Source organism: Colletotrichum abscissum (genome assembly GCF_030869225.1).
Source record: "Colletotrichum abscissum strain IMI 504890 chromosome Unknown Scaffold_38.1, whole genome shotgun sequence".
NCBI lineage: Eukaryota > Fungi > Ascomycota > Sordariomycetes > Glomerellales > Glomerellaceae > Colletotrichum > Colletotrichum abscissum.
In genome coordinates this window covers 202,483-228,334 of record NW_026850298.1, presented here as the reverse complement: position 1 = coordinate 228,334, position 25,852 = coordinate 202,483, and the positions used below count along the sequence as shown (strand labels likewise).

Here is a 25,852-nt window from a genome sequence, read left to right as displayed (position 1 = left end):
TCCATTGCCATGCGGCCGGGGGCAAGGGTTGTTGTCCCACCCCGAGCAGTCAAATTTCGACCCCTCCGCTGAAAGGCGGCAAGGCGAACTCGGAATCCGCACAAAAGTCCAGAGTGGTGAAAGATGAGCCTAGGTGTATGGAGTAGTGGTAGGACGTTTACATTGGCAAAGCCAACCGGAAGGCGAGTATCATATGTCGGGCCCTTGGCAAACAGCAACTGGCTGTGGAATTGCGAAAACGAATCGAATTAGGTATCTGAGGGTATCTTGTATTTTCTGGGCTTCTCCACGAAAGCGCTTACCCTTCACAACTCCGCCCTGTTGAATAGGGCTTTTCTGATCCAATCACGTCGGAGACCGAAGCTCGAGACGAAGCAAAAATACGGCGGGATACGAAATTCCCAGCCCCCGCCTACACTGGATTATTACTGTGTCGATGAGCTAAAGCAATGCAACGTCCAGGGCTCAGTCACCACCTATCGAGTCTGGCTCCTCCGAGCTCTATACCCGTGCCGAACAAATGGTGAACGGCACAGATACGACAGGCTGGCGATGAACGAACTGCGCTGACGTAAGAGTCCAGTTCCCCGGTTAGCTTGGCGCCAAATGAGACAACTCCCAGCCTACGGGACGGGTTCGTTGGCGGCTCGGGCAGATCCTTCCTCGACGCGCGTTGATCGACTGTGGGCAGTGACAACACTACGAAAAGATTATTGAAGCAAACCAAGGCGTGCTCATCTCACTGACAACGTATGCTCATTAAACTCGATAGTCCCGGCTTCCCGATTGCTGAGTGAGCGCACCTTACCATCTTTACCTGTCGGTGTCGATACTTTGCGTCAGCCCCGTTACGTCATGTCCGGTGAACCGTGAGCCGTGAACGGGGGGGCTCCAAGCCTATCCCTACCGATCTACGAAATTCACAGACCGTGCTGAGTTGGGATACGCGGTTCACGAGAAAGGCTGGCCTGGACTCTTGGATGCGTGAGTACCGAGCAGATATCTTGCAAGGGCGAGACATGGTAAATGATGTCCATAGTTAATTGCAGGCCCGATGGCTCTAGCTGAATGTCTCGGGCGTCGCGGTTCACTCTCTACAGTCTTAGACACAAGTAGGGAGGCAGTGGCGCGAAGAGTACAGACTTTCAAAAGACCAAACGGTTCGTCAAAAGAAGGCAATCCGAACTGTTGTCAGTTTTGTGCGCGTATGTTTGGTTCCTTGACATTTGTGTGGTTCGGAGGTTATTGTTAGAAAAGATCGGCAATGGCTGCAAACTTCTAGAATCACAGCTTCTTGAACCTGCACAACCTGCATGCTTACTTTCTCGTATATATTACGAAAGATCCTGTTCCCCTCACGCAACGAATGACTACTCGATTCCGGCATGCTCAACGGACGCAGCAGGCTTCGAGTGTGACGCAGATTGCTCCAATGCCATGCTTCCATCCTGTTCCAGGCCACCAGCCATGGTGTTTATTTTAGCTATGTTACACCCGCAGAGGCTGCAGCTGAGCGACGGCCACCTCGACCGGGCCAAGCTATTGTCGATCCCGAATGTCGATCTGTTGATGACAGAGGAGCCTCAGAGCCTGTTTCCAGGTTTTTGCATCGGTGGACCGCACCGAGGCGGAAGTTTGCCTTCCAAAGTTCAGGGGACTGGACGTGCATCGCGTTCGTATCTAATCGGAAATGCCGACGGGGACGAGTGAGAGCGATATGAGGTTATAGGGAAGGGGATATTACTCCGTATCCTGTTAATGATCAAGATACGGAACGGCTAAGATTTTCTTACGACATGCCAATGCCGGCGTGCTCGGCTTTTACATGGAACAATTTCTGCAGTTGCATCGATTGCCACTTATCAGCCCCATCAGGAGCCCGCCACGCTACACTCCCTTTAAGAGTTTTCTGTCAGAAAATTTTCAGTTCTGTTTGTAGTTTGTTTGTGTGCTGCTTGCTTTCCTGGTGTTGTGAAGGGTGATGCTAGTGAAGGAATTTTCTATTCAAAATGCGGTCAATGTGGGACAGGGGAGCTCCTAGTTGTGAGAACTTCATTTACAGAAACAGCATGTTGTGGCTCAACCAATGCTCCTACTTACAGAGTGTTGACCTAAATGTTGGGCTTCTTGGTGACAAAAAGGAGAGGTGGGGGGTGTTTTGACTGTGCTTACCTAAGTTCAGAGTTTTTGCACCTACCTACCCAGCCGTGCCAGCCCTCTAAGGCCGCCTAGAGCTCCTAATTCCCAGCTACGACTCTGCAGCCCAGTGCCCAATGCACCGGCCTGGGACCAAAACGCGCCTGCACGTGTAGCGCCCCAATTTAACCCCCGGTTCGGAGAGCCCCCAACCAACACATCGAAGCCCACCCCCCGGCCATGCCCAGCACTCCTGCGGCACCCTTCCAGCGCCAAAAGATAACGGCAACAGGCCCAGCGATTTCGTCTCGTTGCGATCCAACATCGCAAAAGGCGCCTTGTCTGCCTCACACGTGGGAATGAGGAGGTTACCCGGGCCCTTGTTGGCGATTCCCCCCTTCAAAGCGCGGCCGCCGAGAGTGCCTCAGGGCGCATCTCCAGCATCATGGCCGCAGCGATACCGACCTAGCAGGGCGGCTTGCCTGTCGACGGCGACGACGACAACATCAACAACAACGCCGCCGCCGTCGCAAGCAAATTCTTCCGAGCAGAAATCACCACCGCAGACGCAACAACCGTTCCGCTTCGAGACCGGCGTCTCCCTCTTCGCCAAGCGAGCGCCGCGACCGTTCCCGCCGCCCTTCCTCTCCCCTCCGTCGGGCTCGTTTTCCGACCCGCTCAGTACCCATCACCGAAGCCGCGATCGGCGCGCGAGAGTAGACGGGCAGATCATCCTCGGACAGACAAACGGAGACGATGCGGTGTTTGCCAGCGACAACTTCATTTGTGCGAACGATGGTGTCGGTGCTTGGTCAACACGCCCGAGGGGCCATGCTGGGTAGGTGCTTTATATTCCCCCTCCCCCTTTCCGTTGATCGGACGTCCCAATATTGATGTCGGAGTAATAGCCTCTGGTCTCGCTTGATTCTACATTACTGGGCGACAGCTATTCAGCAAGAGTCCACCAACCCTCGCGCTGCGGGCGACGTCTACAAGCCCGACCCGGTAGCCTATCTCCAGACGGCGTATGAGCAGACCCTGAAAGCGACTTCGGACCCGAACGACTGGCAAGGCACCACGACGGCGAGCGGAGCGCTGCTGCACTACAAGACCCTGCAAGGAGGCAGCGAGAAGGTGCCCCAGGTCTACGTCACCAATCTCGGCGACTGCCAAGTCATGATCCTCCGACCCAGGCACGAGAAGGTCGTCTACAAAACCAAGGAACAGTGGCACTGGTTCGACTGCCCCCGCCAGCTGGGCACCAACAGCCCCGACACCCCCAACACGGAAGCCGTCTTGGACATTGTGGAGATACAGGTCGGGGACGTGGTCCTCGCCATGTCGGACGGCGTCATCGACAACCTGTGGGAGCACGAGATTGTCGACAGCATTCAGAAGAGCATAGAACGCTGGGAGAATGGGGAGTGCGGGGGCGACAGAGTCGAGGGCGACCGGACGGGGGGCGCAAACGGGGGCATGAAGCTCGCTGCCGAGGAGTTGGTCGCGGCCGCGAAGAAGATTGCGACGGACCCATTCGCGGAAAGCCCGTTTATGGAGCATGCCATTGAGGAAGGGCTACCGAGCGTTGGAGGTAAGTTATCGGCTCCGCCAGGCCGTGATATTTCACTGAGGCTAACAAAGGAAACAGGCAAACTCGATGACATCAGCGTCGTAGCTGCGCTCGTGAGGAAACAGGATGCATGATGATGAGGAGGGCGATATCACGAAATAGGGCAATCATGGGAAATAGAATTTACGGAAAAGGTCCCGCAGGGGCAGGCTGCAATCATTATGGCATACATACGCCTTACCCGAGTCGGGATGACAGTGGCCATCTTTTGGGAGGTACTTGGCGTTTAATTGGCTTTTGATATTCACAGGAATCCATGGATAGTGCAAAGTTTGCCGCTAATTGAACACATATCACCAACATCTGGCGATTTCTCGCATGGAAGCGTTTGCGATGCTCGTTTCTGTAGAAGAAAATCCATGATACCTTTCCTCAAGTGACGTTGCGCACGGTCGTGGCCGGACCATGGTGGGGTTAGATCGGCCTCCATGGGCCAGACCTCTTATCTTATCGCAATTTTTCCAGCAAGAAATTTCGCGACTTCAACGCAAACATCTGCCTCCACCACCGTCTTTGCTGCGTTAATCAGATCAAACCACCTCCCGTTCGACGGCAAGGGCATTTTCCCCTCGCCACCCATACTTTCACAATGCGTGGAAAACGTAGCAAACAGTATCGCAAGCTGATGAACCAGTACCAATTGACATGGGGATTCCGCGAACCGTACCAATGTCTAGTCGACGCTGAAATGGTGGTCGACTGCCACAACTTCAGATACGACCTGCTCGCCGGACTGGAGCGCACGCTGCACGGCAAGGTCAAGCCAAGTGAGTAAACAGCACACCCTCGATTAAACATCAGGAAGGGGGACGAGTGCTTCGAAGGCTGACTATTTGACGCACACAGTGATCACACAATGCGAGATCCGCAAGCTGTACCTGCGCAAGAACGAGCCCGACATGAACAAAATCATCGACTTTGCAAAGACGCTCGAGCGGAGACGCTGCGGCCACTTGCCCGAGGACTACCCGGAACCCCTAAGCACGATGGAATGCATGAAGGCCGTCGTCGACCCCAAGAGCAACCTCGTCAACAAGCACCGCTACTGCGTCGCGAGCCAGTCAGGCGACGTGCGCCGCATGCTCCGCGAGATCCCGGGTGTCCCGCAGATTTACATTAAGCGATCGGTCATGATCCTCGAACCCATGGCGACGGAGAGCGTGGCGATCAGGACCAAGGAGGAGAAGAGCAAGTTCCGCGACGGGCTCGTCAGGCCCGAGAGGAAGAGGAAGCGCGAGGAGGACGATGAGGACGACGACGATGAAAGCGGAAAGGAGGGCAAGTCCGGAGGAGGAGGAGGAGTTGCTCAAGAGCAGAAGAAGAAGGATAAGAAGAGGGGACGCAAGGGACCGAACCCCTTGGCGGTCAAGAAGGCGAAGAAGGCCACGAGCGGCGGCGACACGGCGCACAAGGAAGCAAAGGAAGCGCGGGCCGCCGCAGATGGAGGCGAGGGAGAGGGAGAAGGCCCGGCGAAGAAGAAGCGCAGAAGACGGAACAAGGGCCAGGCCGCTGGCGATGCGGCGGACTCGTCGAGTACGCCTGCCGCGAACCAGGGCGAGGCGTCGACGGAGCAGGCGGCGGAAAGCTCGTAGGGATTCGATATTGCATACCAAAAGGGCGTTTTCGGGTGGGGGCTTATTAAAATGATTGGAATGTAAAAGGTACAACAAAAGCTCAGAGATACCAATTTAATGGGGAATTCTTGCTACAGCGAGGTACACCGTACGGGAGGATCGTCGAGTGAATGTGTTTCTGAATCGTCTCATGAACTGGCGGTCTTTGAAATTACCGGCATCTCGAATGTGACCCCTTGATATGCTACCTACGGGATAATGGGGGATCGCGCTTGAAGGTCTTAGTGTCTGTTGGTAGGACAGGAACTCGGTGATGTTCCCTCCTGGAGGATGGCTTATCTGAGGTGATGCGACAACACGTCTAAACTCACCAAGATGTCGTGTATGAAAGCCCAATGACGATAATATCGAGGCCAGGGCACCCCTCCGTCCTTCAAAGGCCTCCCAATGTCGTCAGTTTGCCATAGGAGGCACTGGAAGGTCCAGTGTGATGCCTTTGGGAGGGGCGGCAGGGCTGGTCAGAGGTCAGAGCTCTCGACCGCTGAAACGGTCACTGTCGTGGTGTGTTGGGCGGTGAGCCAATGTGCCTCAATCTGGCTGACAGCCACCTCAGTGAGCACTAACACTGCGTGAGGTGGGCACAGTCCTTGAGTGACCACCTCATGGGCACTGACATTCTCCAATTCGCATGGCTTGTTCGGTCCCCACAGGAAATGGCAGTCGCGGCACTCTAGCGGATCGTCATTGGGGGGGGGGGGGGGGCGGAGGGGGGCAATTGGGGGGATTTGATGTTTGGCTTACTGTTCCCCTGATGGATTAACCAAATCAACCATCAAATTCGCCAACAACCGACAACAGGACTTTCTTCATCATCCCTTTCGAGCCCGCGGGCCCCCTTTCGTGAAGAGAAGCACCCTGTCAGACTCAGGCTCAGAAAAAACACGTGGACGTACCCTTCAAGTCGTTGCTCCCCCCTGGTCCATCCAATTTGACTTCCAGTTGGAGGTTCCCGTGGCTCGAATCCTCTCAAAAGTTAGCACGTCTGAGTACCTTACCTCACGGAAACTGCGCGTTCGGCACGCCTGGAAAACATATCCCACAGTAATTCTAGTCTCAGCCACTTTACGGAGTCTTTAGTTCGCTTTCGTTCCACTGCTCAAGGTATTGCGCGTCGTCCCCTACGGATACCGACCTTACTCCAACCCGGCATAAGCCCGCGACCCATTCGTTTTCCAATACCCGAAACAAAAGGGAAAAAAGAGGCTGCCCACCCTTGCCTTGGCCTCTTTACCTGAATCTTTTTCTGGCACATTGAGACAAACAGCTCGCATGTTTGTCTAAGAGGCAATACACGACATCTCAACATGGCGGGCTCAGACGAGTCTGCCACCACCAACACCAACACCAACAACCCCTCCTCGACGACAGCCACCGCCGCCGCCGCTCCCGCTGCCGATACGGAGGCAGCTGAACAGCTACCGAATGGCACTCGTGCATCAGATGCAACCGCAACCGCAACTGCGACTGCAACTGCACCTGCATCTACGCAAAAGCAGACTCCCGCTGCGGCCATGACGAGCGACATGCCTGAGGTGGACGATTTCGGCCTACCCATCAGACGATACGTGTCACCGCCGCCTCAGGAGACCGATCAGACGACCGACGATCAATCCGAGCCGAACGAGTCCCAACCGAAGCCGGTCCACGATGGGCAGCATGCAACAGACGCAAGCAATGAGACGGCTGCTTTAGCGAGGAAGGAAGTCAACGGCAAAGACGGCGAGTCGGAAAGCGACGACGACGAGTTCAAAGACGCTCAATCCGAGCAGCCGGCCACGGCCGTTGCCTCCGGGGCGACCTCGAATACACCATCTACCCCTGTAACTTCAAATTTGGACAAAGACGAGGCCAAGGACAAGAATGTGACAATCAAAACGGATGGAGAAAATGTCAAAGGCCAGGAAATTCCAGCAAACAAGGAAGTCGAGGGAGATGCCAAAGTCGAAGCCAAAGAGGTGGTCGCTGCTAAGAGCAGTACCGAGAAGCCATCAACAATAGAAGCTTCAGCAACAACCAAGAGCGAGAGCAAGGAGGAGGGTGTCACAACAAAAGGTGCAACCGACCGGGTCGAATCAAAGGAGTCGGAAAAGACGGCACCAGAGACTAAGCCTAGCAATCTCGAGCCGCAGCAACCAGGATCACCTGCAAAGCTCGTCGACAAGGCAGACGAGCCCGAGCCCAAGGTGGCAGAGCCTCCTTCTCCTAAAACGCAGCACAAGAGAGACCAGAGCAATACCAGCAACGTCGGCGTCTCCGAATTCTCCCATCAGCAACTGACGTCAGACAAGAAGGAGGACGATAACAACGATGATGGCGACTGGCAAACGATGCCCGCATTCGCCCCGTACGATATTTATGACGAGGACAATAGACTTGTCGCAAAGGAGTTCAAGGCCGACGAAGTTGACGAGACATACGGCTACGGCGGACTTGGCGGTGCAGGAAAGGGATATACCCGAGTAATCATGGACGACGATGCCGAATCAGCCACCAGCATGGACGACAATACCCAATACCTCTTCAAGGAAGTGAATGGCACGAGTATCGGCGAAGACGACAGCGAGGCCCGCGATGCTGTCTCTCAGATGCAGGCAACCAAGGACCTGCTGACGGAAGGGCAGAGAATCGCCTACGTGGGGCTGACGAGACTGGAGGTTCATAACATGGTCAAGGAAGCCGAGAGCGTCGAGCACACGAGGAGCGCAAAGAAGGATGTCACAATGTCGGCCGAAGCGACCAAGATGTGGGGTCAGAAGATGATGATCCGTCTCTACACACACATGGACATCAGCTCCGCCGAGCAGATCATGGTTGAACAACTCAGCGACCACGGCGTGGTGCCGTCGGACTTGACTCCGATTTTGATGGCCAACGCCCGTGTCAAGAACCCCATGGCCGAGGACGAAAACGAGTCGCGCAGCTCTCTCTCCGTCACATCGCCAAGGGAATCCCGTAGCTCGCTTTCCGTTACCTCGCCGAGGAGTATGGGCCCCCCTTCACCCGCGCTCTCGCAGACCGAGAAAGCGGCCGAAGCGCCACCGCCGTACGAGGCGCACGAAGGAGAGGAGCTACCTCCTGTGAAGACCCCAGCCCAGATGGTTACCTCGGACAAAATTGACATTGACCTGCGTTGGACGGTGCTGTGCGACCTATTTCTTCTTTTGATTGCCGATTCGGTGTATGATTGCAGATCAAGAATTCTATTAGAGCGGGTTGGCAAGAGTCTTCAAATCGACTGGTTGGATGTCAGAAAGTTTGAAAAGAAGGTGACGGACGCGTTGGAGATGCAGCAGGCCGCAGAGCAAGAAAACTGGAACGAGGACGAGCATATGGAGCATCGGAGGAAACAAGCTCTCAAGAAGCGCTACATGATGATGGGGTTGGCTACCGTGGGTGGTGGTCTAGTCATTGGCCTCTCGGCTGGCCTTCTCGCTCCCGTCATTGGCGCCGGCTTGGCTGCTGGCTTCACCACCATTGGAGTGACGGGTACATCTACATTCCTCGGAGGAGTCGGCGGAGCTGCCATCATCACATCCAGTGCCGCGGCATCCGGTAGCGTTATCGGTGGCCGAGCGGCAAACAGGAGGACGGGAGCCGTCAAGACATTCGAGTATCGGCCGCTGCACAACAACAAGAGGGTGCATCTCGTCGTCACAGTAGCCGGATGGATGACGGGCAAGGTGGATGACGTCCGTTTGCCATTCAGCACCGTGGACCCCATTATGGGCGATTTGTACTCTGTCTACTGGGAACCCGAAATGTTGAGGAGTATGGGTGACACGATCAACATTCTCGCTACGGAGGTTTGTTGCTGCCCCTTTCAATCACATTTTTTTTTTTTTCAATTCTCACTAACCTTTCCTAGGCTCTGACACAAGGTCTGCAACAAGTTCTTGCAAGCACAATCTTGACCAGTTTGATGGCTGCCCTGTCATTACCCGTTGTCTTGACAAAGTTGGCATACCTGATTGATAACCCTTGGAGTGTATCACAAGACAGAGCCTGGTCTGCAGGTCTCATTTTGGCGGACTCTTTGATTGACAGAAATTTGGGAACACGCCCAGTCACACTTGTCGGATATTCACTCGGTTCGCGAGTGATTTTCTCCTGCCTCTTGGAGCTGGCGAGAAAGGGGGCCTACGGCCTGGTTCAGAACGTCTACTTGTTCGGTTCTCCCCTCATCATCAAGAAGGACGAATACCTCCGAGCCCGCACTGTTGTTCCAGGAAGGTTTGTCAATGGGTACAGCAGCAACGACTGGATCCTCGCCTACCTTTTCCGTTTGACTGGCGGTGGCCCTCGCAAGGTGGCTGGACTGGCTCCCATTGAGGACCTGCCGTGGATTGAAAACTTTGATGTCACAGAGTTTGTCAAAGGTCACATGGAGTACCGTAAGGCTATGCCGCGTCTCCTCCGAGAGTGCGGCTGGCTCGTGGAGAGTGACGAATTCACCGAAATCGAAGATGCCGACCCCGATAATCATCAGGAGCGTCAGCGAGAGCTCATCAACGAGATCGAGGAGGCTCGCAAGGAGCTTGAGAGGGAGGGGCAGAAGAAGAGCCGCTTTTCCATCTTCGGACGGGGGAAGAAGGCGGACAAGGAGAAGTGGGAGATTTACGAAGACTCGGCAAAGGACGGAAACAAACCGAACCCGAGGACAGAAGACAAGGAGGGTAACAACCACGGTGTGCTGTTTGACGTCGAGGCCATCCGAGCCGAAGTCGCAAAGGAAAAGACCGCCACGACGCAAGAGGAGGAGCCCGCAGAGTTCCAAGTAAAGGAGCTCAAGTCCACGCTCCCGCCCATGAGACTCGATCTCAGTTCGTCAAACGGATCGCTCAACCCACGAGACAGCCTACGCGAGACTAAGAGCGCGTACGCGGTACCGGGTCGAGCCTCGTACGAGACGACGGGCTCCTACTCGTACACGCCCGAGAGGACGCCGACGTTCCAGGGCAGCCAGACGTTCTCGCCCACGCTGTCGCAGCAGAGGGCCGTGTCGCCGTACCACGCGGCGCCGTCGCCGCTCGAGGAGGAGGTCGAGATGACGTTTGACACTTCCTTTCACGATCCGCCGCCGGCGCCGCGGCCGCCGCCCAAGGACGATCCCGCTCCTCCGCCGTCGCGGCCGGAGATGAAGTCGGCGCAGACGGTGCCTAATATGGGGGCGTCGAACCCCTGGGCGGACGTTGATGACGATGATGATTTTGGTAAAGAGAAGGAGATCCAGATGACTTTTGCATAAAATGGCCCCGGTCCCCGGTATGGGGAGAGCAAGCGAGCATGGGGCATGGCTTTTGGCGGCGTATGAGTTTGATCTTGTTTGGAAGCGAAATCGGGACTTTGTCTCCGTACGATGGTGCCGCAGTACTCCGCTCTGTCTTGTTGCTTGAGCAAGATGTTTGCTGGTGTAGCCCTGGTTCCCGACCCTAACAAAGGCGTGTTTACAATGTTTACAAAGGACAGTCGATCACGATGTTTGTTGTATGATCTCGGGGAGGAAGGGAGAGGGAGCGGTGAAGGATGCTTGTTGTGGTTCTCTCTTGGGTAGCGTTTTGGGGAAATGGTTCTTTATAACTAACTAACTACAAAGCCATCGTAGACCCGTTCGAGTATATAATTTTATTTTAGACTGTCTGCGAGGACGGTTGCAAAGTAATACGAAGAAAGAGATGAAAGTGTTCAAACTTTTAACGTCTTTTGAACTTTCGAGATGCAACTTTTTTGTGGATCAAGGGAACTGACGACGTGGTTGATGTCAGGAAACGGGGAAGCTCTGAAGGTTGTGCGTAAGTTGTGGGCTGAGGCAAGGTGAGAATCGTGGAAACTTCTTCCGGGTTTCCGTCCCCGGATATGGGAATATGGCCGGGCGTGTAAGTCCTGTGAAAGCTACAAACTGGGTTCCTTTGTTGCGCCTGTTGGTCCGGTCACCATGAATGGCTTCTTTTGGCAATCTATCTATAAATGTGTATCACATTGGGGGTCTGTCGGCAGGTGCTCGCATGCGACGGGGGAAAACGGGCGCCAGAGTGACGGATAGGGGTAGCAAAAGGGACAAGAAGGAACAGAGTTGGTTAGGTCACTGAGCAACTGCTATGCCATCCCACAAATGCTATTCTCAATTAATGTGTTCGTCGTAATGAGCGCATCGTCTTACACGCGCCCGGACTTGTTCTCATTACAAAGGGCCCGTGATAGCAAACATGCGCCGACGAAGCCAACAATGTGCATAAAGGCCTTGACCAGGCGAGTCGCTCGCTCGGAGAGTGGGACATCATTTTCTTCTCGCGACGCGCCCGTTGGAAGTTGGGATCTTGTGTGCGTGTGTGGCATGTTTCGTCGTTGTTGGATGTTGGCTTACATGCGCCGCTGTTGGCATCGAGCGCATTGGGTGGAGCTGTGGGAGCTTCGGGACAGGGATTTGTTAGGCAGGCCGCAGAGCCCGGGTTGGTGTGGTAGGATCGGCAGGCAGCAGAGAAGAGGGTGTGGACGATGCGACGTAGCGGGTGGGGGAGGGGAATTGGACTTTTGGGAACATGGGATGGCATGGAGAAGAGAAGTGTGTCGTCTCTTCATCTTAGAGTGCTTTTCGCGAGCTTTCGGTACAGACGAAGCGTGTTTTGGAAACCGGGTGACATTCTTCGTTTGGAAATGGGATGGCTCTTATCCACCGAGCAGCATCTGAAGTAAGCCTCGGGGCTTGACATCGAGTAACCGTGCGAGGGAACGGGGTCAGACCGTTAGAGTATGGACAGCAGCGGGAAAGCTTGAAGAGGAAGCTTACTTTGTTTTAATGACATGGTCCACGGCATACGTAGGCCCATGTCACCACCCGCCGGTCTGAGAGTGATGAGAGCCTGACCACGGCACGGAGCAGAGGTGGTATTGAGAGACTGCATATCGTCGGCGACGGCAGCGGGAGAAGGATTTGGTGTCGACTGTCGAGGTGGGCATCGCCCCGGTGAGCGTCCAAGGCCTAAGGCGGGTTGGGCAAAGCTCACATCAGCCGCAGCGGCACTAGCAGCTCAGCGTGCGGTAGCGCTAGACCGTTGGCGGGTTTCCATCAAACGGTAAGGGTCGTCGTCTGTCTTGTCCGTCTTTGGGTTGGCAGGTTGGTTGGAACTTGGGCTGCTTCCATGGAAGTACTCCTTAGAGAGACGTTGGTGTGCATGTCTGCAGGGGGGCGGCGGCGGCGCCTCTTCTTTTTGTTTCAATTAATAGCATCACTTCAGGTCCCTGGTGTGTTGCCTGCGCCGCGTTCCATTGGATGGTGCTTATTTGCTGACCTGTGGGGCTGGGGCTGGGTTTGGGTGGCTCCTCCAAGGTTTAGCGTTGGAAGCGTGGCCCGCTTTTCTCCAGCCTTACCACGCACGACCTCTCTGCCCTTCTCTGTGTCTTTTCGTCTCCCGTTCTCTCCTCTTGCACTGAACACCTTAAATCTTGGAGATGTCAATGGCCATGTTGGCTTCCGTTGAGAGGGAATAATTCGACTGAGTATGGTGTCCAGAAGCAGTCTGTGCTGCCCCTCTTCGTCTTGTGTTCTGGGGATGGCGTCACCATCGAGACAGGTTGGTGGCGGAGCATACTGGTGATTGCACTCAGCACTTGTTGCTGCTGCAGTGTAACATCTCACCAATCCAGTGTGCCGATCCTGGAATCGTGGGTGGGGTTCTCAATCGAGAAGGATAGTGTAGACTGATCATCCAAAGGGAGAGAAGAGAGGTGAGAGATGAAGGAGACGTTTGGGGGGTTCTTTGGCATTCCCAACCCTGCGTCGAGTTGCCTGTTGGACAGACCCACCCGGTTGGTAGGCACGCACGCATCAGTCGTTTCCTTGCAAGATGTTGTCAAGATGTACTCCGTACCGAAGTTGGGAGACGAGGAAAGGACCCTTTGCACCTCGTGACCGTCTTCGTCTTTCCTACTACATACATATGGTACACCATGTAGACAGTCTAGCTGATACCAAGCACTCCAACCTCAGCCTCAACCACCAACAAAGGTGCCTCGCGAGGGAATGTACAGCGCCTCACTCTAAATATCCAGGCATAGCAAGCACATCAACCATCAAGAACGGACAGGCGGCGGCGAACGGTATTCATATTGTCAATCTGACCTTCGACCACCCGCGGATCCATTCCTCCCTCATTTCTTTGGGCGGCGCTGCCTTGGCGGCGTGGCTTGTTGTAGTTGGCGTAGCGCAGATCCATCCCCTCGAATCCCTGCACCCTGCACTTACATCGGGAGACGACTAACAGACTGCAAAAGGCGAAGGAAGCGAAGAAGCGAAAGAAAGCTCGCGAACCCTGACAATAGACCTTTCCTCTCGGTAACGAAAGCGCGCGCGCAAGAGCCCGAGCCCCTTCTCCTTCTTCCCCCTCCCCCCGGTCAGCAGCAGCAAACCGGCCGGGACCTGACCAACGAAAAAGGTGCCCGTCTCGTTGATCCTTGTCAGCCCCAAGGTTGCTAGGTTGGTATTGCATCTGTCTCTGTGTCTCTGTCCTACCGACTTGTCTCATTTCTTCTCCGTCTTACACGCCTCGGTGGCTTTCTTCTCTCTGACCTTCCCGCCTCTCTCTCTCTCAGCCTGGCCACTCACTTTCTCCATTCCTGCTTACTTCGTTTCCCGCATTGTCTTCACTTCTTGCTTCACTTCATCTCATTTACACGTTCTGTTTGGTGACGGGATATCTCCCTCGACGAGAAGAATATCAAGGGAATCACAGTCTGGGAAAGATTTTGGACATTTTGGTCGATTCAGCATAGAGAAACGAACACGACTAAAGCCGGGGATACAATCCTATCAAACATAGCCGACGCCAACAGACTCGAGTGGCGCAATCATCGAGGCGAACGCTACACACATAGCATACAAGTAGACTGCTGGGAAGAACGACAGACATCACAACATGTCATATCCAGCGCCTGTTCAGCTAAGTCGCGATGACACATCCGAAAAGGCGCGCATTGTCATCAACAGCGGCGGCGAGAATGGCAACGTCGCCTTCGAGGGCGAAGCTTCCAGTGGTATTGACTTCACATCCAATTTGGGAGATCCGACAAGGTCAACCACGGACCAGGAGGGGAAGAAAATCACATTCAACACCACTACCTTCAGTTCACACGAATCAACATCGTACGTCATCACGGTGGACCGCACATTCCAAACTATTGAGTGGAAGCTGGCCAGCGGAGTCAAGCTCAGCAAGGCCTCTTGGTTGGCAAAATCGAATGAAGAAACAGAGTCACTCATTATGGAAGCGTTTCCAAGTCAGGAGAACCCTGGAGCGGTTTCTGGGAGGAGCTCGGCAGGTTTCGCACCGCCGACAGCTCCCGCTGTAAAACGTCAAGAAAAATATGCAAGTGAGTTGCCTCCGTGCCCAGATTCGTGGATGTCTTCCAAGATCGCTCGCGTCAGTCTTGCTCAATTTCAGCTGCTGACATCGAACAACAGTGATCCTCGGCAACGAGACTCTTGTCTTGCCGATAGAGGCCAAGAAGATGGCAACCTACTCAGGTTCCACTATGTATATTGAGCTTCAGTGGACATCAGAAACCAAATCAGGCACGACGACCAGCGGGGCTTTTGCCGTCTTCACTGGATCCTATCCGTCTGTGGAGTATGACCAGGCAGTCGGAAAACTTGCGGATAAACGCGGTGCCAGTGAAGTAGAGAGAGTCGGCAGTGAAGACGAAAGTGACTCAACATCACCGCTACCAACAACCACTACTCAAGCAGCAGCCTCCTCCACGGCCTCTCTCAATCCTGATGCATCACAATCAACCATCGGCGGCGGTTCCAGCAGCGGCAGCGGCAGTAGTAATGGTGGTGGCGGCGGCAACGGAGGTCTTGCGCCTGGTGCCATCGCCGGCATCGTCATCGGGAGTGTTCTCGGCCTCGCCCTCATCGCGTTCCTAATATGGTTCTGCCTCCGCCGCCGTCGCCGCCGCGCTGGCCACGTCTCGGACGGCGCATACGGCCCCGGCCACAACCCCCACGAGTACCTCGCCGACAAGGAGACCCACGCCAGGGTGACCGAATCGCCGCACTCCCCGTACACGGACGATGGGCAGCACCAGCACTCCCAGCACCAGCTTCACCAGCAGCAGTCGCAACCTCAGGAACAGCACCACCTCTCCCGGGAACTGCATCAAGACGATCCTGACGACGCTTTTGAGACCACCACCGCAGCAGCAGCACCTGCCTCAGCCGTCAGTGCCACGGATCACCACCAGCCTCCTTTTGCACCATACCGAGAGGAAAACATGTCCACCGCCTCGCGGTCAGTCGAGGACATGACCCGCAGCGGCGCCGGCGGTCCGCGCTCGTCAACGCCCAACGTCAATTCCAACGTATCGCATCTGATTGAGGACGGCATGACGGAGGACGAGATCCGGAGGCTAGAAGAGGAGGAGATGGCGTTGGACGCGGCCATTGAGCAAGCCGGACCGCGGAGGAAGCCGTAGAGAGATATGCGTGTGTCAAGAGTCTACTGTCGTTGATACCTTTTTGTTTTTACGCTCGGCAATATATATCCACATGTGTATTGTCATTTCTTGTTTCATACTATTTCGGTTGAATAATTCAATTGGGTCTTTTGAACCTTTGTGAACTTGCTAGACCTGTCTTTGGCGTTGATGGTTTCAATCGTTCCCACAAATGTTCTTAAAGGGGACTTGTCGATATGCATTGTCGGGGCTCGGGAGGCAAGAGACAGAGAGACGAAAGAGAGGAGAGGTTCTCATCGCAGACTGCCTTTTCATCTTGATGTCTTGAGGTGGAAGCGCCCCATCGGAGAATAGAATCCGTTGCTTTGGGGTAAGGTAACGATGGCCCAAACTTGATATCGTCACATCGATAGATCCCGGTGCTATTCCCTGCAGCTCTGGCCCTTTTCGCTCCTCGGGGAGGCTCTTTAGCTCGCCTGAGGGACGAATAACCCTCGACATCAACACCCATATCATCACTTCGGAGTGTTGCAGCACTAAAGCGATTCGTCTATGAAATTTTCGTCGCATTTCTGGTTGCGTTACTAAATAAGTACAAGTGAACACTCTCGTAGTCGTCTTTGATTTTCTTTCCTCCCGGAGTAGACAGGGTCAACCACTCCTGCACGACGACTTGATAAAACTCTCAATCATCCAGAGTGAGTCGGAGCCATGGTCCAAATGAATAATGATTCCCAAACTCAACGGAAACGTTGCCCAAATTCGCAGGCACAAGGCAAAAACCATCACCCAAGTGGAATCGATGCTTCTCCAATTAACAGTATTCTCAAACCAAGCCTCTGCAAGCTGCGTCTGTGGGTGTTCGGCTATGGTAAAACCACGAGGTTGCGTCCGATCGTATCGGAAAGAGATCCCGTTGAATGGTGATGTAGTCTTGCTTACTGACGATTTATGGTCAAGAGCGTCTCCTCTCATACCTCGTAGCAAATCGCCTTGTGGCGAAGCGTGCCAAAAAAGTGTACGGGGAAAAGAAATGAGAGCAACAAGAGGGGTATGAAATTAGCGGTGTTTGTCGAAAAGGGGTAATGGCATAAGGGGAAGTGGCCAGCTGGAGGAAAGTACGTAAAAAAGACAAGCGAAACAAAAGTTGGAGTATTCCATAGCAAGATTCTGCAAATCTGTTTGCAGGCAGAATGTTAGGTCGACAATATCGGTCCGTCGTCACATAGTCGTGATGCCGTCTGTAGCTTTTTTGCTGGTGACAAGTTCGCAAACGATCCTCGATCGTTGAAGTTCAGACATGATGAAAGAATCAGTAAAAATAAGCTGTCAAGCTGCTCTGGGCGACAAATAGCTGTCAGCCAATCCGAGCTCAGTACGCCATGGGAACATAGTCGTCGCAGCCAGGGATGAGAAGGGTGTGGACATCGCTGTCGGACATGTCATCCGGAATCTCCATGACAATGCCGATAGGAGGAAGCTTGGGCTCTTGAAGGGCGTCGTTGCTCGCGGTTGATGACTTGAACGGGATTTCGATACCACACGAAGCACCGTTCCTGGTCGTCGTATCTTGGTTAGTCGTATGACCAGAGAAGTTGTAAGAGGAGCGAGTGTGAAGGTTCTCTTGGGTGTCAGAAGCACCAAAATCAAAGCCATGTTGCTTCTTTCTCGGTGGAGTTGATTGGTCGCCCTGGTAGTATTGCTGATGAGCGGAAGCAGAACCGTAGTTGCCGTGATGGAAGCCATCCTCTCCAGAATATCGCTCATGATCATTTGAATCATATGATGAATTGAAGCCGAGTCTTCCGAAAGAATCGTAGTCGTCAGGATGCCTGAAGGAGCCGAAAAGATTATGTGCACCGTCTGCCTGGTGATCCCAACTGGGATATGGATCTTGTGTATTGCGGAAGGAACCGTTTTGATTAGCACATGGGCCATGGTTTCGCTCAGTGCGACGAGCATCGCGGCGGGATGACCAGTTCGAGGCGTGATGGTTCTCGAAATTGTGGTTGTCATCAAAGTAATCGTGCAGCGAACCCCAGCCAGTTGGCGCGATAGGACTAGGTGGGCATGGCTGATTCTCTTTGCCCTGGCCGTAGGAGAAATCGCCGGAGCCTTGAGGCTGCTTCTGTCGATTGTTTGGATTCGATCGATCTCCGGTGAGACGATACTGATCATTATTGCTGGTGGAACAATCCCGCGGCAGGTTTCCTCCGGAGGCATATAAAGCGCTGGAATGAAGCGGGTTGTTACCAGAGACCTTGGTTGAGTTGGATGTGAATCTCGCAGCAAAGTCATCCCATCCTGCCGCACCCTCGTTGCTCCAAGAGTTGAAGCTATGGTCGTCGATGCTGCACAAGGGTACATAGAGCCTTCCTGCAGTCCTGCCATCAGGGTCTCTCAGTGGATCTTTGAGGGGAACAGCCTTCTTTCCATCACGGAGATCATCGTTGTATTGCTCGTGTTGGAACTGCGCATATGGGTTATCACCCTCGGGATGCTCTCGCTGCCAGAAAGTCGGAGATGTGCGGACCTCGACACGCTCGCTGAATCTTGCTCGCTTGGAAGATGAACCGGTTCCCGAGTCCAGGGGCGGGCCGGGATGAAGGGAATCTTCGTTGGCTATAGCCTGTGATATCGTTTGAACTGGTGTAACAGGCGCGGCCTTGAGAGAGGTGGAACGGTCTGAGGCCGGCGAGCGGCAAGAGTCGGCAGGCATGTCGTCTTCGGGTTGTGAATTCGCTTCAGTATCAGGAACGTCCTCAACCGAAGGAGCCTTATGGCCAGTGCTCGCTGCGACGACGTTGTTCGCAAGATCATCATTATGACGGGTCGTAGAGCAATGAGACTTGGGCTGAACCTCTCCCAGAGGCACTGCATCGCTTGCTCGAGCAGAACGGCGCTTTCTCAGTCGCTTTTGAACAGACTCTGATGGAGAAAGCTCATCCGACTCGTTTCCAGATTTGTTGCACTCAACAAAACAGTCTGTGGCATCTTTCTTCGGCTCTGCCTTCTCCTGCTGGGGCGCGGTGCGAGAACGACTGGCATGATCTGGGTTCTGTTCACCATATTGATCTGCGTCAAACTCGTGCAAATCCGATTCCGTGTCACTCTCATCGGAAGACTGGACATCGTTAGTGTCTAGAGCTGTTGGGTGTAGTAGTGGTAATACTCACGCTACCAAGCAAGGTCTCTGTCGGAATGACTGCTCTCTTGGAAAGACGTTTCATGCAATGAGCACAAAAGTTCTTGGCCGGCTTTTTGCTGGGCTTGATGGGATTCTCCCTGTTGAAGTGAGACGAGCGGGCAAACCCACAGCCGAAGCAAAAGTTACCATTTGCCTTCACCGTCTTGCCATCCTCGCTGATTAGGTGCTTCTCGTGGCAGGGTTTGCAGAAGTTGCGCCAAGCCGGGTCTCCAGCTCTAAACTTGCGGATCTTGTGTTGCTCGTCAGATCGGCGAATGCCACAGCCCAAACAATAGAACCCATCGGTGTTGTCGTCGATATGAACTGCGATCTCGGACGCCTAGTCGCAAGATGCCTCGTTTCTGCCGCGCTTGGTGTCCCGTCTGGTATCCTGGCGATGATAATGCGACGCATGCTTTCCACGTCGTGACTCTTGACAAGTGGCTGCGGTGATGGTTCTATCCGAGGCCTCCGTCTCGACATCTTTCTGAAGTTCTGCAGGCTCCGCAAGAAAGGCCTCTTCCACATGGCAACCCGAAAGCGATTCGGGAGTGAGCTTGAAGCGGCTCTGGGTGAAGGCTGCCGAAGAGCACGCATACATGGGGGGTGTAGCAGTCGCGGCTTCCGACGTATCAAAGCAGACAGATTGGCAGCGTTGCGAGGCTGAGTAGACATCAGAGTAAGTCGATTCGAACTGCGAAAGTCCCTTGAAACGGCCAGAAGCGCGACTGGATCTGATGCGTCTTCGGGGAGGTGCTCCGACAAGTCGTCTCTGACGCTCGTGCTGACCGTCCGACGGCTGATGGTGAGTCAGATGAGGGGCGTCATTGCGTGCCGCTGCTTGCAATATCAGTACTCCGGTAACCGAACCTCAAATTACGAATGGGAATGCCTCACAACGATGCCGAGAGGAGTCTGTTCCTCCAGCCCTCGAGGCTAGAGGCCTCTCCTTTGGTGCCATGCTCTTAGAGTATCCCGTGGTTTCCAGTAGAATCGGCAATTTCCTGGATGGGGCGCCTGTAAGCAAGTTGGAATAAGTTTGGGGAGGGTTGAAAGGAAAGCTATCGGTGCCACAGATCTAGAAGGGTTGTTGTGGTGAGGCAGGTCACAGGTGCAACACCATGGAAAGAGCGCTGAGGGCGCTCCTTTCCCGGAAAAACAACTTCAAGTACCACCAAAAAAAGGAATCGAAATCAGGCAACACCCTAAGGCTTGAAGAAAAATGGGAGGTACGTACCTTTTTGTATTCCATGTGCCCTTAATATGGTACTGAGATGGCTTCTGGTGCCTGCTGGGGATTTCCTCCCCTTATGAAGTTCTTCTTCCAGGATCCCGAAGTCAGTCCCTGGCGGGCGGTGAAGCAAGGGATATTCGCAGGCGCTTCCTAGATCTTTTTGACGTGCAGCATGTTGACGTTATTGAATCGCTGCTTCAGTGGTACCAGCAGAAGAAGGGATACGAAGAAAACGGAATATCCTGAAGATCCTCGGCGTCATCAAACACCTTGGTGGGTATTGGGGGATCAGGACTATGGAGATCTCTCGAGTTACTTATGGAGATAGCCTGTACTCACAACGTACCTATCTCACCTGTCCTGATTGCTTGCGGTTCTCGTCTTATCTAACTCCTGTGTGCTGATGAGCCTTTTGTTGCCTCACAGATCTTTACCACACCACAAGCCTGCTGAGGCAGAACATATGAAGTGTCATGTACCTTCGTCAATATCGGCAGTCACAGTAGCCTAAAAAGGGTGCGAAATGAATCATGATCAAGTAGTGTACATTCGCCGAGGCGTGCTTTTTGTGTCTACATGTGGAATCTAGAACCACCTATCCCCGTCCCAATACAAAGAAATTTGAGAGGCACTCTAGAGGCAACATCCTCAGAGTGCCTTATTGTCCCCGTTCTTTAGTCAACTCTGAGGACTCTGGGGCCGCGCTTCTTAATGGCCTTCTTCTTCTTCTGACCTCTCTCGAAGGCTGCAGCGGCCTGGTGGTCACGGCCAACGTTGTCAAGATCCTTGACCTTGTAGATGCGAATGATCCAGTTCTCACTGGTGAACGCCTCCTCAACGGTGTCAAGCTTGGGGCCGACATCCGGGAGACGAACGCCACGGACGCGGTCCTGGGCTTGACCAGCGGGGAAGAGCGAGTTGTAGTTGTAGTAAGACATCTTGTACCTATGAGATTGTTAGTAGGAATTCAGACTGAAGGAGTATCTTTTCGCTTACATCAAGCTGTTCTTCATGGTGTCGGTCGCTTGGTCATCGACTCTGTACTCTCCACGGGGGGTGAAGAACTTGCGCTCCTGGACCTCTTCGGGCCAGATGCCCTCAGCAATACGGACCATCCACAAGAACTTGTTGATGTCGTCACCGGAGTAGCCCAGCAGACCACCGAACACCACAAGGACGTAGTCGACTTCGTGCTGGCGCATGATGGGGTAGCTGACTTCCTCACGAGAGCTCATCGCCTTGCCGACAGTGGCAATGTGGGTGTTGTTCCACGTGTTGTTGTCGACGAGAGTGGGACGGTCGGCCATGCCACCAATCTGGTAGCCGTAGTCCCACCAAGACATGATCTTGGCGTCCTCCTTGGTGTTCTGACGGAGCCACTGGTAAGCCTCGCGATAATCATCAATAATGTGCTGGCTTCCATCGGGCAGTCGGCTGGCAAGGACGACAGAGGGCGAAGAGTAGGCATTCGAGGTGACCCAAGTGCAGTGAAGCACAAAGAGGAGCAGGAAGATGGACATGCCACCAACAACGACAGCCTTGGAGAGGAAGGTGTAGATACCGACGACCGGCTTGCTGGTCGACTTGAGTCCGCTCTGCTTGGCCGCCTTCTTGGAGGCTCCCTCGACAGCATCATCGGTCTTGTAGTCCTCAGGGTTGGGGGACTTGGCGACCATGTAGGTGTCGAGGATTTGAGATGCCGCCATAGCCGCGGCAACGCAGACAATGGGAGTGAGAGTAAGCATCAAACGCACCATGACACCGGCAAAGTAGGTGCCAAAGAGGGCGTAGACGACGACGAAAACGTGCTCATCCCGGAGGTTCTGGAAGCAAAGGTAGACTCCAGCAGGGAAGAGCCAGACAAGCATGTTCAGGTCGAAGAAGAAAGCAGGCCAAGCGGTAGGCTGGTGCTCAGAGACTGATGCAATAATCGGGATGTGAATCTTGGCGTAGCCAGTGTCCCAGAGAGAGTAGAAACGACCTCCCCAAGGGGCGATGTATCCGAGCGATGTCAAGGCCACCAAGCCAGCAAGCGCAAGACCGAATGTCGCAGCCAGGAAGGTGTAGACGAAGGTCTGGAACTGACGACTGGGAATAGCGCCTCTGACATAGTCGATGAAGGCAACGAGCTGCAGGAAGCCAAAGACACCTAGCGCGTGTTAGTTCACATGGACACAAAGCTCTCACGTTTCACTTACCGAGAGCGGGCATGTGCTCGCTGGTCTTGACGGGCAAGAAGCCGACGAAGGGGATCTGCATGCTAGCCAATGTACCCAGAGCGTACCAAGTGGTGTAGCTGACGTAGAGACGGGCGCTGTATCTACCCATGAGGATCAAGGTCAGAGCATGCAGAGGAAGCATGTTGGTGATGAAGGCGTAGCCACCCCAGGAGGCGACCATGTAGCCGTAGAAAAGGGCGCAAAGAGCACCCCAGAGCATGGAGCCCAGCTTCAATGCCTTGATCCACAAGTAGAAGGTGAAGACAAGAAGGAAAATGGCGATGGCCTCATTGTCGTAACTGCCGGCAACTGATCGGGAGATGTAACCAGGTGAGATGCCCATGAAGACAGCCGCAAGCAGACCAGCCGAGGGCGAAGTGGTCATCTCATTGGTAAGAAGGTAGGCGGCATAGGCGGTAAGGCCGGAGAAAGCTGGCGCCAGAAGAACGCAGATGTTGCGGATATCGACGGGGACCGTAAGAGCTCGAAGTGCGTGGTAGATGGCACCGCTGGTCACCATGAGACCGGGGTAAAGAGTTCCTCCAGTAACCCGACCGAGAGGATGCCATGTCCGATCATCGAACCAGTCCCAGAACTTGGTGAATCCATTGGCCACAAGGTACTTGGTTGCTCTGAAGTTGAACCAGGGGTCGACTGGTAAACGATTAGTTTCGGGTACGAAGGAAGGGACGTGAAACGGGAAGAGACCAACATTCGTGAATGATACTCTCGAAGCCTGTAAAAGTTGAGTCAGCGTGGTTCCTTTGCAGCGAGAAGCATTGCGATGAGCGAATTCCTTTCCAACCAATCCAACCACCAATTGGTGTTGGTGATGGCAGGAAGGAGACCCTTGGCAACGTGTCGAGGGGCACTTACGAATGACGGAGAAGAGACGACTAGCAACAGCGGCAGCTGCGATCAGAGACAAGATGGTGACTCTGAGGACAGTTCGTGTGTTCTCTTTGCTGCCTCCGGAGAGGGGTCCAAGAGATTGGGCCGTCATTGTGGCCGCGTTTGGTGTAGAAAGGCAGTGGCCGTGTAGGTTGAAGGTTGCGAAATGGAGCTGGCGACGACAACCTTCTGTCTCACAGCAAGGTATCTGAGAAGGACAGCTTGGAGCTTATGCACCTGAATCGGTGGTGCAGGGGCAGCGTGCACGGTCCATGGAGAGCCGACCCGTTCAGTGGTGTGTCCCGTTGACAGCAGCCAAGTCGTGGCTTCCGCGTAAGTCTGGAAAAGGTAGAGTCACGTGTCTCGGACAAAGAATATCCCGGGCTAAGGGATCCCGTCCCGTCCGGGGTGGCCGGGTCAGTGCCGGATCCCGGCCTCGAGAGTAGATGGCGTATGCGGTCCATAAAGTACGTTATCGAAGAAGACGCATCATGCACAACGGGCAATAAGAATACTCAGTCCACTATTGCAGCTTCGGCGCATTCCATGGAGATCCCTGGAAAGTTGATGAATGACCATACAGCACCATACTGTTAGAGATGAATGCGCATCAGACGAGTCATCTAATCTGTGTCACGAGCGAAAGCCTCCAAATGGCTGCCCAGCTTCTACCTAGATATACCGTCGGAGTTTGATGTTATGGTTCAGTCGGCCAATATACAGCTACCATAACCTTCAGCCATCTGCTGGAACCAATTGCAGCAACGTCAGGGAAAGCAGCATTTCACTGTCTTACAGGCGACGATGGACCTATGTGTCGATTGTCAATGCATATAGAACCCGCTCAGGCTCAGAGATTGGGAAGTTGATGCGCGAGAAATATAAGTAATTGATGGAATCCAATGGCTCGTTCCTTGGAATTGTCATCTAGTTGAGCGTATTGTACACATGTACATCCGGTAAACAGACGTAAGGAAATGTCTATGCGGTGACATCGGGCGTGGTGCCTACCATGCACCTACTGCTGCCAAAAGACCAGATTATTCGTCCCTTGTTAGGACTATTCGTGTTCTCCGTGAGCAGGCGTATCCCCAATCCTGACCCTGTCTATCCGTTGTGCAAGCCGTCCCCTCCCCCCATTCGGTTATCCAGTCTACGGGTTCTGCTTCACCAGGTTGTTGAAGTAGGCCTCAAGGTCGAACTTGGGGTCCATCGGGTCGACGTTGGCTGTGGCTGATGTCAGTTTTCATGAGTTCTATGCGAGCTGCCGACAAGGGCGAGAAGTGACGGGCGAGGACTGCGATGTCCAAAAGCCGGCCACGTCTTATCGAGGGAGACACGCACCACCGGCATCAGCAGCCGCCGCCGTAACGGGCTGGCTCTTCTTCGCGAACTCGGCCTTTGCTTGGTCGATCAACTTCTGCTTGCGCTCGTACTCCTTCGTGGCGGCGGCAGCCTTCTGGCTTGCTGTGATCGTTCGCTGATGTGTGAAGCCGTAGAACACGCCCAAGCCAAGGGCCGTGTATCTCAGCACCTGTAAATCCATCAATCAGCCGAGTTGTTCATAATCTCGAAAGCGCAAGCTCAATGCTCATGGTCGATTGGCGTGGCGATGGAGGGTCGTCGGTCGGCTTAGGGAGACAAGGTGGCTGGGTGCTCCGCAATATGCGGACGAGGGCGAAGGACACGACGTACGTTAACTCCTGAGGAGGAAGACATTGCGGGCAATTGCCTGGATTGCGCGACTGCTTTCGAGAGGGAGCGAACGATGGAAAGGACAGTGCGCGGGTTGACAATGGCTGCCAATTGACCCTTTCGGAGCTCTGTCGAGGGAATTACGTTAGGGGACGCAGGGTGTGAGGTTTTCCAGGTTGAAAATATGCTCGGGAAAACTCGCAGATTTTCCACTGGTTGGCCGTCAAGTCACTCCCGGGTGTCTGGAGCTCGGACGGGGAACACCATCCCAGCGCCAGTGCTAATGGACCGCCTATTGCCAGCGCCCAGCGCCCGTCGCCATGCTGACTGAGGTGGGCTGCCCAGAAGCTTGCACCCAGCCGCTGTGCCGCTGAGGGACCTTCCTTACCTCAGCGACCGAATACCGCTGTGCAATTTCGCCGACGCTTTGCCGATCTGTCGCAATCACGTGCGTCACTTGCCTTGCAAGGTTAGTTGCTTCTTGGTGGAAATGTCCACCAAGCTACTAGCAAATGGGGACCGGGAGGTCAACTTTAATGCAGGGGCCAACGAGGTATCTTTCTGCAGCATTTGGGCTGAAGCTGTACCTGACTCCAAACAGGGGTCCCTCTGGAATCGCGACTGGACAACGCGCATGGAAAGGGAATCCCCATCAAACCGAACGTCGCTGCGGTTGCCAAACACTGTCACAGGCATCCGACATCGTCAACAAAAAGGCAGCTCCTAGTTGACCTTTGTGCACCCGGCTCTCGGCCTCACCTGCGACCTCTCGACTCT

The 25,852-nt window shown here is 54.2% G+C and overlaps 8 protein-coding genes across 8 annotated transcripts; 5 read left to right on the top strand and 3 right to left on the bottom strand.

The window, feature by feature from the left end:
- Window positions 1-270: 270 nt before the first annotated feature.
- CABS01_12529 (uncharacterized protein) lies at window positions 271-570 on the top strand (the record flags this gene model as incomplete). Its single annotated transcript, XM_060545882.1, has 1 exon — window positions 271-570. A coding segment is annotated over one exon (300 nt), but the record flags the coding sequence as incomplete, so codon positions are not given.
- A 1,806-nt stretch (window positions 571-2,376) lies between these two features.
- Window positions 2,377-3,840, top strand: CABS01_12528 (uncharacterized protein; the record flags this gene model as incomplete). The annotated part of the gene is made up of 4 exons (XM_060545881.1): window positions 2,377-2,476; window positions 2,542-2,974; window positions 3,045-3,727; window positions 3,785-3,840. 4 exons carry the CDS (start codon window positions 2,377-2,379, stop codon window positions 3,838-3,840), a joined length of 1,272 nt encoding a protein of 423 aa, XP_060396416.1.
- A 515-nt stretch (window positions 3,841-4,355) lies between these two features.
- Window positions 4,356-5,358, top strand: CABS01_12527 (uncharacterized protein; the record flags this gene model as incomplete). Its single annotated transcript, XM_060545880.1, has 2 exons — window positions 4,356-4,533; window positions 4,613-5,358. The coding sequence occupies 2 exons, from the start codon at window positions 4,356-4,358 to the stop codon at window positions 5,356-5,358; spliced, it is 924 nt and encodes a 307-aa protein (XP_060396415.1).
- Window positions 5,359-6,704: 1,346 nt separating this feature from the next.
- CABS01_12526 (uncharacterized protein) lies at window positions 6,705-10,645 on the top strand (the record flags this gene model as incomplete). The annotated part of the gene is made up of 2 exons (XM_060545879.1): window positions 6,705-9,203; window positions 9,266-10,645. 2 exons carry the CDS (start codon window positions 6,705-6,707, stop codon window positions 10,643-10,645), a joined length of 3,879 nt encoding a protein of 1,292 aa, XP_060396414.1.
- A 3,664-nt stretch (window positions 10,646-14,309) lies between these two features.
- CABS01_12525 (uncharacterized protein) lies at window positions 14,310-15,867 on the top strand (the record flags this gene model as incomplete). The annotated part of the gene is made up of 2 exons (XM_060545878.1): window positions 14,310-14,763; window positions 14,855-15,867. The coding sequence occupies 2 exons, from the start codon at window positions 14,310-14,312 to the stop codon at window positions 15,865-15,867; spliced, it is 1,467 nt and encodes a 488-aa protein (XP_060396413.1).
- A 1,354-nt stretch (window positions 15,868-17,221) lies between these two features.
- Window positions 17,222-19,997, bottom strand: CABS01_12524 (uncharacterized protein; the record flags this gene model as incomplete). Its single annotated transcript, XM_060545877.1, has 4 exons — window positions 17,222-18,973; window positions 19,026-19,360; window positions 19,475-19,873; window positions 19,934-19,997. 4 exons carry the CDS (start codon window positions 19,995-19,997, stop codon window positions 17,222-17,224), a joined length of 2,550 nt encoding a protein of 849 aa, XP_060396412.1.
- Window positions 19,998-20,944: 947 nt separating this feature from the next.
- On the bottom strand, window positions 20,945-23,591 carry CABS01_12523 (oligosaccharyl transferase STT3 subunit; the record flags this gene model as incomplete). Its single annotated transcript, XM_060545876.1, has 5 exons — window positions 20,945-21,215; window positions 21,267-22,419; window positions 22,469-23,143; window positions 23,202-23,225; window positions 23,366-23,591. Coding segments are annotated over 5 exons (2,349 nt in total), but the record flags the coding sequence as incomplete, so codon positions are not given.
- Window positions 23,592-24,533: 942 nt separating this feature from the next.
- Window positions 24,534-25,099, bottom strand: CABS01_12522 (ATP synthase subunit E; the record flags this gene model as incomplete). The annotated part of the gene is made up of 3 exons (XM_060545875.1): window positions 24,534-24,607; window positions 24,725-24,914; window positions 25,076-25,099. The coding sequence occupies 3 exons, from the start codon at window positions 25,097-25,099 to the stop codon at window positions 24,534-24,536; spliced, it is 288 nt and encodes a 95-aa protein (XP_060396410.1).
- Between the last annotated feature and the right edge of the window lie 753 nt (window positions 25,100-25,852).